We start from the raw sequence: 13,788 nt of genomic DNA on the forward strand, positions 1-13,788 counted from the left end.
TGTCCCTGCACTGCGATGAGCCGTGCGCCAAAGAAGACCTCGATCTCGCGGTCTGCTGCTGGAAAGCGCGCCTCAGCATAACGAGGCTCATTGCTTGCATGGCGCGCATTTTACCCGGTGTGGGCGGCGGCATCTGCGCCTGTCACTACAGACTGTGAATGGCTATACGACCTAGTTGAACACCACTTCGTAGGGGCGTGAACAACTGACGTAATAGTCCAGCGAAATCTGGAAGGCTAATAAGACGCGTGCCTGGGCATCAGGAGACTCCTCGCCTTCGCGCGCTTTTCCATGCAGAGGCATCAGGTGACTCCTCGCCTTTGCGCGCTTTTCCGCACAGTCGCATCAGGTGACTCCTTACCTTCGTGCGCTTTTCCAAGCAGGGGCATCAGGTGACTCCTTGCCGCTTTACTGCTGGTGAGTGGGTAAGCGACTGAAGCGCTTGTCGCTGCACTGAAGCGGGGGCTGCATATCGCCCTGAATGAGTGAGAGAGCGGAGTCCTCTACACACGGCAGCCGCTGATGTGGGGCTGGTATCATTTGAATGAGAGAGCAATGTCTTACAAACACGGCAGCTGCTAATGTGGGGCTGGTATCATGTGAATGAAAGAGCAGTGTCTTCCAAACACGGCAGCCGCTGATGAGGGGCTGGTAAGCTCCTCCGCTTGCCATAGTGCCTCTTCCCGGGTTCCTTTACACTTTTCTCCGCACATCCGGCTCCTGGCAGCAGCGGTCGACGCCGCTCTGAGGCGGGGAGCTGCACACTTTTTAGACAGTGGGTCATGTGGCATCTGCGGCGACATGAAAACCCTTAGCTCTAGTATCTGCACTCGGCACTCCGCTCTGCCATAGAAGGGGGACATGAGAAGCCGGGCTGATGTCCTGCAGGTTCGATGGGTGAGAGATATTCAGCAAAGTGAAGGAGAAGATTCTGACGTAATTGTCGCGTGTACTGCGTTTTATACTGCCTCTCGAGTGCGTCAGTATTTGCATGCGATTTGCATACTTCGCGACAATTGACCAGTCATTTGGATTGGCATGAGCCAATAGGACTTCAGGAAAGGTTGGAAAGGAAGGAGTTCCCATAACGGAGAAATGTCTCATGAAAGCTCGAGAGGGAACTCCGGGGTTGCGTTTCAGTGAAAACGGACCAAAACAGAGACTTTTGAAAACGATGGCGTGGCTGCCCTCATTCGCGCTTATCCTTGACGACCATGTAAACAATAACATCATGCTCATTGTTGTACCCATAGATGTGTATAGGTAGATTCCCCATTTGACTGCTCCAAGCACGTAGACGCATCCGCCATCTAAATAATAGGGATCCACCTATACATATCTATGGTTGTAGCTGCATGAATGGTTAAGTGACATGTGTTTTCGGTTGTATCGTTTCGGAAACGCCAGTGTAGACGAGTATCATTTTCAACACCGTTTTAAAACGAAAACGCACTAATGAAAACGGCCCCTAAATGACCTGTCCAAAAATGAGAATGAATCTGATTTACCCTAATATGCAATGGCAAGTTAATCAGTTCATTCCGTGTAAAAGAGCCTTACAGCCAGGCTTAACTGAAAAAAACAAACAAAACAAAAACATTTGTTTATTGGGTTAGGGTTACGGTTGAATTAAAATAAATTTGAATAAACTTTAACTGAAATAATAAATAAACATGGACTGACATCAACATCTTTTCCTTTAGGTAATGGACAACACAGACATCCACTGTGTACCCAATACCTTGATGATTGTGGGTCTTGCTTCGATGGGCATCAATTACTTTGTCAGTCGAATCTGCCAGGATGCCCTAGATCCTGGGCGTTTTCAACGATGGAAGACCTTCCTGAAGCCCTATTTTGGATGCTCAATATTCTTCACCACCCTCATGCTGATTTCAGTCATCTTGAGTTACGCCATGAAGGGCAGCCTGGAGACCTCCCTGAAAATCGGCTTGAAGAATGGTATCCGCTTCTACAAGGACACCGACACTCCAGGCCGCTGCTTCCAGAAGCAGACCATTGATCGCCTTCAGATGGAGTTCCAGTGCTGTGGTAATAACGACTACAAGGATTGGTTTGAGGTGCAGTGGATCAGCAACCGTTACCTGGATTTCAGCTCTAAGGAAGTTAAGGAGTGAGTCAATGGGAATGTCAATTCAAAGTATTAAAAGGATACAGTAGTTCATCCAAATATGAAAATAGTGTCATCATTTACACACCTTCATGCCATTCCAAATGTGTATGACTTTCTTCTGCAGAGCACAAAAGAACATATTCTGAAGAATGTTTCTACTTCTTTTATTTTCCACAGAATAAAGGGTCACACTTTAGTTTGAGGACCGATTCTCACTGTTAACTATTAACTACGATGTTTGCTTCAATAAACTCATAATTTGTTTATGGGGTAAGATTGAGGGATCTAAAATATGGTCATGCAGAATAAAACATTAATATGTGCTTTATAAGTACTAATAAATAGCAAATATGCTCGAAATATGCATGCTACAGTAATAATCAACTAGTTAATAGTGAGAATTGGTCTCTAAACTAAAGTGTTACCAAGTAAAGAAATGTATACAGGTATAGAACAACATGAAGGTGAGTAAATGAGAGAATTTTCATTTTTGGATTGACTATCCCTTTACCATCTCTATTTGCTCTATTTAAGACACCTAAGGACACTTGAGGAGAACTTAATACTTCATACATCCATTATAAATCACTTTCAGACGAATATGGCTCAGTTAGTTCTGGGAAAAGCTCTAGCATCATTTATTTTATATTCTAACGCAGTGTCATTCATGATTGTTAAGAGTGTCTTAAGTGTCCAAAACCGTTCAAATATTCAGTATAGTCACAAAATCTGAGACCATCCACAAAAAACGACCACAAGTGTTTACAAAAATGCATTTAAGAGTCATGTTAATATCTGGTTTGAAAAATGTCTTGGCTGATGACTTGTTATCAGGGCCCGTATTCACAAAACATTTTATCTTACCACTAAGAGTTTTCCTAAATAGAGGTAAAAGTTTTTAGCTAAGAGTTTTCTTTTAAAACCTATTCACAAAGCTGCTGAGACAAACTTTTACTAAGGAATAGAAAGAAGTCTTATGATAAGAGTAAGGGCGGGGTTGACCTCGTTGCTATGGATGATGTTAGCATGCTTACTAACTATGCACACAGTGATTGGCTGATAGGGGAGGGGTCTCTGTCAGAGATTTATTCATAGAATTGTAGAGTACTGTAGAGCGCGATATTATGTTGCCATATTCAGATAAACGTTTAAAAATGAAAAAATATGCACATTCAAATAAAGATTTTAAAATGCAGGCTAAGTGTCACTAATTAAACAAGTATATGTTCAGTTAATTGTCATATGTTCAGTTAATTGTCAGCTTCTTACATGTGTGCTCCTCGTAAACACTCAGCGGATATGCATATAAACAGCCTTTTAATTAACAGAGTAGAATAATCATGGCTGATAGTGAGGCATGTAAATGTAAAAGAAAACCAAACTGGATGCAAGAACAGCTGTTAGTTCTTGCCCAACTTATTAATGAAAACAACAGTCATAATATCCTCGCGATTAAGGCGACACATTTTTAAAAGCTCATTATTGTCAAACGTTTCTAAAATGTTTCTGTTCCAACAAGGCAGACTGCTGGCAACAGCCCTTTTAGGATAGTTTGTGACTTGGTCTTAGTGACTTAGGAGTCCTCTTCACTACTCCTAACGTTTCACAGATTTAGGAGCTAGTTTTAGCGCTAAAAAGCTTTGTGAAATACTTTTAGAGCAAAAATGTAGGAGTCCTAAATTTAGGACTGACACGCCGATTATTTTTTAAGATTTTCTCCTAAATCGGCGAGTTATGAGCTACTTTTAACCTTAAGATGTTTTGTGAATATGGGTCCTGATCACAAAAGAAAAATTCTAATACCAAGTTCAAATATGGACTTGGAGTACATATGGAGTACAATGAAATTAAAAGCATGAAGTAAGAAAGTTTTAAGTGAACTATTGGTAACTTTATGAGCAGCAATCTCATAACAGTTTGCAATGATTCAAGGTTCTTTTCTTCCATTTCCTTCTCAATCTTCCAGCCGCATTAAGAGCAATGTGGATGGCCGTTACTTGGTTGACGGTGTGCCCTTCAGTTGCTGTAACCCTAGTTCTCCCAGACCCTGTATCCAGTACAAAATCACCAACAACACCGCCCACTACAACTACGACCACCAGACCGAAGAACTCAACATCTTCATTCGTGGTTGCAGAGAAGCCCTGGTCAACTATTACATGGGGCTGATGAACACTATTGGAGCTGTAGTTCTGTCTGTCTTCCTGCTTCAGGTACACTGTTAAAGGTTTGCGTGTAGACAATGGACCTTGGACCATCAGGGTATAATCTATATTTATTTTGGCATAAATGAAAATGAGACTCCAAGGGATAGACATACATTTCTTCAATCACCTTTCAAGACAGTATAACCCACTGAGGAGACATTGAACAGACCACCGGTTTGTTTTCATTCACATCAAATATACTACCCCGACTAAGATCAGTTAGTTTGTTGACAATTTAATGTGCCAGTTTAGTTCCCTTGAATTCCTTGTACCATGTATCATATGCTACAAAAGCTAAAATTGGGAACACTTTACAATAAGGTTCAATTTGTGAACATGAGTTAACTACATTATTTAACATGAACTAACAATGAATAAAGTGTCACTTTATTTTAAGGTCCAATTCTCACTATTAACAAACCATTATCTACAACTTTTGCCTCGATAAACTCCTAATTCTCTGCTTATTAATAGTTAGTAAGGTAGTTGTTAAGTTTTTGTATTGGGTAGGATTAGGGATGTAGAATATGTTCATGCAGAATAAGTACTAATAAACAGCCAATATATTAATAATAGGCATGCTAATAATCAACTAGTTAATAGTGAGAATTGGTCCCTATACTAAAATGTTACCAAATATTGTTCTAAGCATTTAGTTTCTTAATTTCAACATTTACTAACACATTATTAAAATCAAAATTTGTAGTTGTTAATATTATTTAATGGATCTGATCTAACATGAACTAACAGAACAGTTGTATTTTTATTAACTAACATTAACATACTGTAACAAATGTATTGATAATTTTAATTAATATTAGTTAATGCAGCTTTACAGATTTAGCGTAATTTATTGCATAGCATTAATTACAGTGACTGAAATGTATTTTTGCCAACCAGTTAGAAAAAACAAACAAACAAACAAACACTAGTAAATTGCAATACAGCAAATGATATATTTTGTGTGGTAGGGTAGGTTACTACATAATATCAATTATAATTAATCAATTATAATTAAACCCGTAATATGGGAAATAACCCCCCAAAGTTCCAAAAGTTCATAGCTTACATAGATTTCCACATGCATGTATATTTACTTGTATTTTGTTGTAGGCTTGCATATGTTACTTACATTTACATTTGCGCATTTAGTGGACACTTTTATCCAAAGTGAACAACAAAAGCGATTCATCAAAGAGTGAACAACATTTAAAATATGCAATGACAGGTTTATTAGACCAGATTTTACTTCTACAAACCAGCTATTTTTACCCATTTTCTCATATTCTATGTCAATTGCATTTTTTCTACAGAGCTCAGTGTTGGCCAGTGTGCGCCTCCTGCAGACGTCTATGGAGGCTGTTGCTGGACAGGAGAATGTGGAGATTGAAACCGAGGGCTACTTGCTTGAGAAGGGGGTGAAGGAGACCTTCATGGAGTACGTGGATCCTGTGCTGAAGCTCCTATTGCTGAACCAGGTAACACCTCCTGAAGCCAAACCGGAAGCAGGGGCCACTGGAACAACCACCAGCTAAAGAGTCAGATTTATCTGACCACTGAAATGTTTCCAGTTGGAGGCTGAGAGTGCTGACAACTAATCAAATAATTTACGTTTTGGTATTTTTATATATCAGTCTTAATGACCTACATCTCAAAGAGTTGTATACTTCATTAATACACTAAAATGGTTGTTTCTAAAATAAATTAACATTGTAAAATTCTAAAATAAATTAATAAATTATTTATGGCAAACATATGATATTGTTAGTCTTGGGGTGAGTAAACGTCTGTTCATTCCTGTCAGGGGAACTTGGTGCAGCTATGCCTGGGAAATGACTAGCATTATGCTAACATTTCCACCATGAACGGTTGAATATTTGAATGACTGAGCAGTTTCTTAACAGAAAGTTCTATTTTATTTCTTCCCATTTACAAAATCATGTCATACACCTAAAAGAGGCTGATTTTGTAATATAGCCTATGTTGTAATACTACGCTACCACATGGATGTATGTAAATGATTGGAATAACAGAAAGATGCAAATCAATACCCTTGTGAAAAAGAAGTGCGCTTAACTGTAGTGAATGTGCACTTGTAGTGTACTTCAAATCTTAAAAGTATATTTAAAAAAACTGTACTTGCAGGTAATATAACATTAATAAAATAAAAGGCCACTTAAGTGTACTTAGTCAACTTTCATAATGTTTCTTAAGTGCACTTTTAAAAAGTGCACTTTGTTATAATGTCAGGTTAGGTTTTTTCATGCTTTACAGAGGTACACTTATTTTGATGCATTGACTAGCCTACTGAAGCGTGTGTAAAGTATTTGATTTTAATTGCAACTTCATCAGTACAAGAGTGTAATTACACATAAATTTAAATACATGACATATATGTTTCAAAATAAATGACATTAAAGTATGTTTTAGTTTTCAGTATTTTTATTTATATTATTTATATTTTTATATTTGTCAGTAAATTTAACACACTTTAACCATGGACAACTCTATGTAATTATGAAATTACATATAAAGATGTACTTAAGTGGGTCAAAAAAAGCATTCGTAAATTACTAATTGCAACATAAATTTTAACTATATTTTCATTTAATTGTAAATAACATGCAGTTAAGTACCCAAAAACATTACATTCAATTTGCACTTAAGTAAATTCTTTTAAAGTATATTATTTCTGTAATAAGTACTCTTTTTAAAAGTATGCTGAAGTGAACTTCTTTTTCACAAGGGTAAGCCCCTTCTAATCATCTGAATCTTGCACCGTGTACTACCCAGGCGTGAGAAGATAAAACTTTCTCTTCCAAAACAAAGTTTTTGTTTTAACCAGCCATGACCTTCACAAATACTAGGACACAGTTTTAATTGGTTTCTATGTCTTTAGCTTCACACTGGGTAGCCCCGCCCATAAAGAAATCTCACTGGCCTAAAATCAACCTCCACATTGCTGTACTGTATATTAAGTATGTTCTAATAGGTTTTGAATCAACAGTATTTTCCGCTTGCAGTGTGGACAAGCAAATTATTTGATGCTGGAAATGATTAATTAAAATATATATTATAAAATATATAATATATCTGAAGAAACACGATTTCATATTTTCATATTCTCCATTATTATTTTCTCATCCAATGTTAATTGCATGTTGTAAACATAAATACTTCACTGTCATTAAGCCTTTTTTGTTTTGCATTCAGCATGGAATTAAATGCATTGTAAGTGTTAAAAGATGGTGTAGATGATGCTCAGTGCTCTGCTATGAAACACTGTACTGCACTCGCAGAACTGTCAGAAAACTGTCAGGTCTAATAAAATCTGACATTTTGAACCGTTTTGTCGTGTAGTGATATTTTGTGGAACTAGATGCAGACTGTATTCCGCCGCTTCTGTCTTTTTATTGATTCTTTCTTTCAAACTTCTACACATCTACACAATAGCATTCAGGTGCATTTATGCACATAACAAGCAAGCAAAAAGATCTGCAAAATCGCATGAGCCAGGTAGACATGCACCGACTTTCTTACATACATAAATAGCTGGATATCAGATAAAGATAATGAAGGATGATGATTGATGGCAGCATGCACAGTGAAAGCCCAGTGTGTCTGCGTCCTTTATCCTGTAACCTGTGCTAATCTCTTAATACGCAAACTGCTGCTCAAGCACTCAAACTCACTGCATCCGATTATATCTAACAAAGCACGTTAATACATGAAGGAAGATGCATATGCAGATATATGTATATATGTCAAGTGATCATCTACGATTTGTGAAATATAAAAAACACTTTTAACAGACCAATATTATATATTGATGTTGTCATTAACAATATAATATTGGAGACATGGGTTAGATGACACATGGGGATGTTTTAACAAGGGCTGTATCTCAATAGCTAGAACATTTTGAGTCAAAGGTCCAGCTATACAAATGTGTGGTTTCTCCAGCAGTGGTTATCATTGTTGGTTTTAAAGATGTCATTCAAAACTGTAAGACCAAAGAATAGATTCCTGTCGTCCAATATGAAAATTACATTATCACTATATACACTGATCGGCCACAATATTAAAACTACCTGCCTAATATTGTCTAGGTCCCCCTCGTGTTGCCAAAACAGCTCTGATGCATGAAGGCATGGACTCTACAGGACCTCTAAACATATGTGGTATCTGGCACAAAGATATTAGCAGCAGATCCTTTAAATCTTGCAAGCTACCAGGAGGAGCCTCCAAGGATCGGATTTGTTGGTCCAGCACATCAACAACAACAACAACTTATATCTCATTCTGTTACATAGAAGTGAATAAAAATAATATATTGATATTTAATATTAAGGTAACACTTTTCAATAAGGTTCCATTAGTTAATGTTAGTTAATGTATTAACTATCATGAACGAACAATGAACAATACATTTATTACACTATTTATTAATCTTTCTTAATGTTAGTTAATGAGAATACAGCTGTTCACTGTTAGTTCATGTTAATTCAGAGTACTTTATTTTGTACTGAAATCATCAAAGATCCAGAAATATTGTATCGTGACACGAGTATCGTGATAATATCGTATCGTGAGGCCTCTGGTGATTCCCACCCCTAAATATTACTGAAATCTTATTAGTAATTAGTTACACAACTAGTTACTGCAAAAAGTAATATTATTACAGTAACTAAGTTAGGCTACTAGTTACTGCCCAACACTGCACATGACATAGGAATTACGCAGATACGACTTGAGATCCAAAAAGGGTGTGCAAGACAAAAGTCTTGCTGTCGTTAGTGGGAGAGGCTGTCCTTTAGCACGGGAGTTGGCAAGTTGGATTGCACCAGTTTTTCTCTTTCGCCACCTACACAAAGAACCAACCCACCCAACCACACGTCTGACGTGCTCAGAAACCGATTCCAATAGCGGCACTTCGGCTTACTATCGGAAAGTCAGAATCATTTTAGCGAATCGGCTCGTTCGAACTTTTAATTCTAATGAACCAATTCATGAAACGAATCATCAATTCGTTCACGGCATAACTTAATAAGGATGTTTACATCATGTTTTATCACGAAGTATACATATCAATATACAGCCGATCGATTTTTTATGTTTCCAACCTCACCTCACACATTTTTAAACAAAATGAACACAACCAAGTCCACAATTCGAGTGCTTTAAAAAGCGAATCGATTATCTCAAATCAACCAAAAGAACCAGTTCAAAACAACGATTGGTTCGCGATTCGAACAGCACTACTTCGGCTTCCGTAGCTGAAATGATCCTTACTACACTTTCTTCCAGGCATTTATCGTTCAATTCATTTCCTTTCCAAAACAAACGCATATTTTAACGCGAGTCAGGCACAACTACACCCGGAAGGAAGGAGCAAAGGACTAAAATACGCCGGTTCAGCTTTAGTGAATCCGCGGTTAGGGACATCTTTAACGTGATCTGTCATGGTTGATAGTTAGCACGTACGCTATCACGGTATAGCTCGTTAGCAGAGCTAATATCGTTTTATTTGAAGTGTGTTTTTTTGGCAATACAGCGGTAACGAGATCAGCTCAAATGTGAACAGTCGCACTTGATGGACTGCTATCTTCACTGCAGTTGCGGACGACCTCATGACAGTTGTGTCGAAGTTGGAAATACGGAAATAACAGCCATTTATGGCCCACATTATAATCAATTAGCTGTAGTTCAAGTGTTAAAATACCGAATATCGTCGTCTTGTTTCGAAAGGTATTAAAGTGTATGGCTGTGCGCGCGCCTATCAAAAGTGGAGATTAATATCTAGGTCGTGCGCGAAGATTAGTGTTCACAGCAGGATGTCAAAGGGATTTGTGAGCTGAGATAATAACAAAAACAAAAACATGTCATTCTCTCTGTCATAACGTGCAAAGTTTCGCGTTATAAAAGAAATCCGTGTGTCGACATTTGCCGTACATAATATAGATGTCTGCATTGGAAAAGCAGGCTGTCAAAATCACTTTACTGATCAAATACTCTAGAAATCAGACACATCATGTCAGGGGAAAGTAGTGGTAGTGGCGAGGACTCCGACCAAGAAACCCGCCGTAAAGTTTGCACTGTTAAACACGAGATCACTAATGGTAAGTTAGGTGACTGAAAGATTTCACCTGGTGTGTTTTGATTTCTTTACAAAAGTGGTTGTACTGTGTCTCGGTGATGCTCATGTAATTTGATGTGTATCATGGCATTTAATTATTAATTTATTTACATTATTTTTATTAATTTATTAATGTATTACATTTAATCATATACCATGATATTTAAATGGAACTTAAAGTTACTTCAAAATTATGTTGTGCAACTTGTGAGCGTAATATTTCTCAGATCTGGCTCTTTTTACTTTAAAGTACTGTGTAGATATTTAAAAAAGAGTTGGTATGGCATCAAATATCTTCGTATGATATGATTATCATTTTCCTATTACTTGGTATTTCAAAGAATACCCATAAGAACATTGTAATAATGTGCTACGTTTTGTTACATTTTCTGTCAGTGTTTTCTTTTGAGAAACGTTACAACGTTATCAGATTGCATAAAACAAAACTGGTGGTTTATTTAGCTGCGAGTGGCATCATATTTGTTTCGACAAGTTGGCATATATGTTTTTAATTATCAGTGTCAGTCAGATAATTTTTCCAGTGTAAACCATTGTCTTTTTATGTGTTAGGTTTTAGAAGAAAAAAAATATTTTCTGATATCTCTAATGTTCGATGGAACTGGAAAATATATATTTGGTGTTCCGCAAATGTCTTGCATCTGCATGTGCTGTGTACTATATCAAATGTATTTGATGTAGTAGTGAACTAATATATGTGTGTGTGTGTGTGTGTGGATTTAAATGGTTGAGAGTGCGATTTGTTGTGTACATTCACTGTTTGTCCCTTCTCAGCAAACCTCACAGGATACACTGAGAAAGTTGGCATGGAGAACTTTGAACTTCTCAAAGTGCTTGGCACTGGAGGTGAGAGCACTGCACTGAAGTACAAAAGTATTTCTGTTGCATACTACAGTTTGTCTTTACTTGTTTGTCCATCCATCACTGGCAATGTATATACTTGCATGATTATGAAAGCAAGTAGTAGATCTAGCACATTTTTCCTGTTGTTTGGCATTATTGACATTTAGAGTAAACAAGTACACCTTTATGAGATTACAATCCACAAGTTCTCTGAAAATGGGCTGTATACTTCTTTTCAGTCTTTCAGGGTAATAATCAGCTAGACCACTAGAGATACCAGACCCCTAATCAGACCTAGTGTACGCCCAAACAGCTTGTGCATGTTTAATGTTGGCTTATTAACAACATTTGAATTACAAGAATCATTTAAGTAATAATTGTATGCTTTTGTAATTCATAATACATTTTTTTCCAGTTTAATAAGCATATGCAACTGAAATTAAGATGTTCATATGCTGATTTGTATAATGTGTGGCTCTTTGGGGTGTTTAAAACATAGTTTAAAGTCCCTGTAAAGGCAATATTAAATATGTGTTCTGAGTTTGTCACACCACAGAAAAATGCATTATTAACCACTCAAATTTGAATGATGAAAAAATCCGCCAAGTAAATAAAATAAGTGATAAAAATCTTGAAAAAATGGGCGGTATCCTTTGCTCTCAAACGCTGGGGGCGTGTCTGGACGGGAGGATGAAGGCAGAGGTGGGAAATAGTCGGTTCGGCCCCATTTACCAGTAACAGCGGATTATCAGTGAATCCCAGTTGTCTCCGATGAAAGTTTATAAATTTATCCGGTGTAAAATGATCACTGCAGAGGCGGGTTTTGGTGGTGATCCTCAGCTCTCCATCAAGGTGGCTCTTCACAAAATTAATCCAATTCTTTTTGATATAATGATTATTATGAAATTTAAATTAGGACACCGAGCTGTTTTGTATTTATCGCAACCAGGAAATATGCATTTCAGTGACAAAGGCATAGCTAGCTAGCAAACTGTGTAGGCTGTGTGTTACTAATGGTACTGACAACTCGCGATTGAGCGGGTGGACTGATGCGAATGTGCTCTAGTTATAGTGTTAGGGGAGGGGCCATGGCTCGGGGGCTCCAGTGCGTCTTCGAACCCCCTTTTTAGCCCCGCCCCAAAAAATCCTGAACACAGAATTGGTGAAAAACTGTTTAACGGTCTAACTCCACTATTCAGTACTACATAGTTCACAGTCTTTGTAATGTGTTTCAGCAATACATTTGTAACATTTATAATGCATTCAGAAACAATTCTCAGAATTGACTTTAAGTGCTTTAAGCATAGAAATTACTCATACTCCGTGGTTGAGTTGTCTCTTTAAATAGCTACATCTCTGTTTTTCCCTCTCTTTATCAGCTTACGGGAAAGTGTTCCTGGTCAGAAAAATCAGCGGCCACGATAAAGGCAAACTCTATGCCATGAAGGTTTGCACCGTTTGTTATCACACTTTAATTTTTGCTTGTCCTTCAGTTAGTAAAAACAAAAATATGCACTTAAAGGTGTGTGCTTAATATGAAGAACTGAGGATTTTTTAAAACACATTTTTGCCACTGTGCTCTGGTTCTTCGAATAGAAATCTACAATATCTACGATTGGGCTGATAAAATCAAAACAAAGGGACAAGTACAGTTTTATTCAATTTTGTTTCTTTGCCATTTCTCAAAATATAATCTTATGAAATAATTTTATGATTTCTTTCCCTGTAGGTTCTGAAGAAAGCAGCCATTGTTCAGAAGGCAAAGACTGCTGAGCACACTAGAACAGAGCGGCAGGTACTGGAACACATCCGCCAGTCACCCTTTCTGGTCACCCTCCATTACGCCTTTCAGACGCAAACCAAACTGCATCTCATACTAGGTAAGCACAGGATACAGACTTCATCCTGATTCACTTGTGCGTGCTGTTTTATGGATGGCATCTGTAGCATAGTTGTGTTTCAAGTAGGGCTGGCATGTGTCATCCAGCAGCAGTGTTAATTTTGGCTGCAAATTTTGATTTAGTTTTAGTCATAGTTTTTGGACTAAAATGCTATTTAATTCTATCCATATTTTAGTCATCTGAATTGTTTTAGTCTTAGTCTAGTTTTAGTCAACTAAATATCATAAGACTTTAGTTGACTAAATCTACAGTAGATTTAGTTGACTAAAATCTAATGGGTTTAGTTACAGCATAATGCATTTATTAAGCATTTCTCTAAAATTTCCAAACTCGTATGTTCTCTGAGAAAACATCTATTAACCTGGTAATATGAATGATATTAAAGGGGTCATATGATGCTGCTAAAAAGAACATTATTTTGTGTATTTGGTGTAATGAAATGTGTTTATGCGGTTTAAAGTTAAAAAAACACATTATTTTCCACATACTGTACATTATTGTTTCTCCTCTATGCCCCGCCTTTTTGAAACGCGTCGATTTTTACAAAAC

At 37.4% G+C, this 13,788-nt stretch overlaps 2 protein-coding genes across 5 annotated transcripts in view; both read left to right on the forward strand.

Annotated features, from left to right (window-relative positions):
- The window catches only part of LOC107758165 (peripherin-2-like), a 14,168-nt gene extending 5,535 nt beyond the window's left edge, over positions 1-8,633 (forward strand). The window contains exons 2-5 of one of the 2 annotated variants that reach the window (XM_016575841.1): positions 1,704-2,134; positions 4,101-4,347; positions 5,655-5,819; positions 8,451-8,633. In XM_016575841.1, the coding sequence (XP_016431327.1) occupies positions 1,704-2,134; positions 4,101-4,347; positions 5,655-5,819; positions 8,451-8,480 (873 nt within the window). In that variant the 3' untranslated portion in view covers positions 8,481-8,633. Of the gene's footprint in view, positions 1-1,703; positions 2,135-4,100; positions 4,348-5,654; positions 6,399-8,450 lie in introns of those variants that run through there. The other variant, XM_016575840.1, reaches the window with a different exon arrangement.
- Positions 8,634-9,550: 917 nt separating this feature from the next.
- The window catches only part of LOC107758164 (ribosomal protein S6 kinase alpha-4-like), a 42,653-nt gene continuing 38,415 nt past the window's right edge, over positions 9,551-13,788 (forward strand). For 2 of the 3 annotated variants that reach the window (XM_016575839.1, XM_016575838.1), the window contains exons 1-4: positions 9,551-10,460; positions 11,270-11,341; positions 12,718-12,785; positions 13,068-13,218. In XM_016575839.1, coding sequence (XP_016431325.1) covers positions 10,373-10,460; positions 11,270-11,341; positions 12,718-12,785; positions 13,068-13,218 — 379 coding nt within the window. In that variant the 5' untranslated portion in view covers positions 9,551-10,372. The remainder of the gene's footprint in view (positions 10,461-11,269; positions 11,342-12,717; positions 12,786-13,067; positions 13,219-13,788) is intronic. The other variant, XM_016575837.1, reaches the window with a different exon arrangement.

The sequence above is a fragment of the Sinocyclocheilus rhinocerous genome, unplaced genomic scaffold (assembly GCF_001515625.1).
Source record: "Sinocyclocheilus rhinocerous isolate Xijiao unplaced genomic scaffold, SAMN03320098_v1.1 scaffold774, whole genome shotgun sequence".
Taxonomy (NCBI): Eukaryota; Metazoa; Chordata; class Actinopteri; order Cypriniformes; family Cyprinidae; genus Sinocyclocheilus; species Sinocyclocheilus rhinocerous.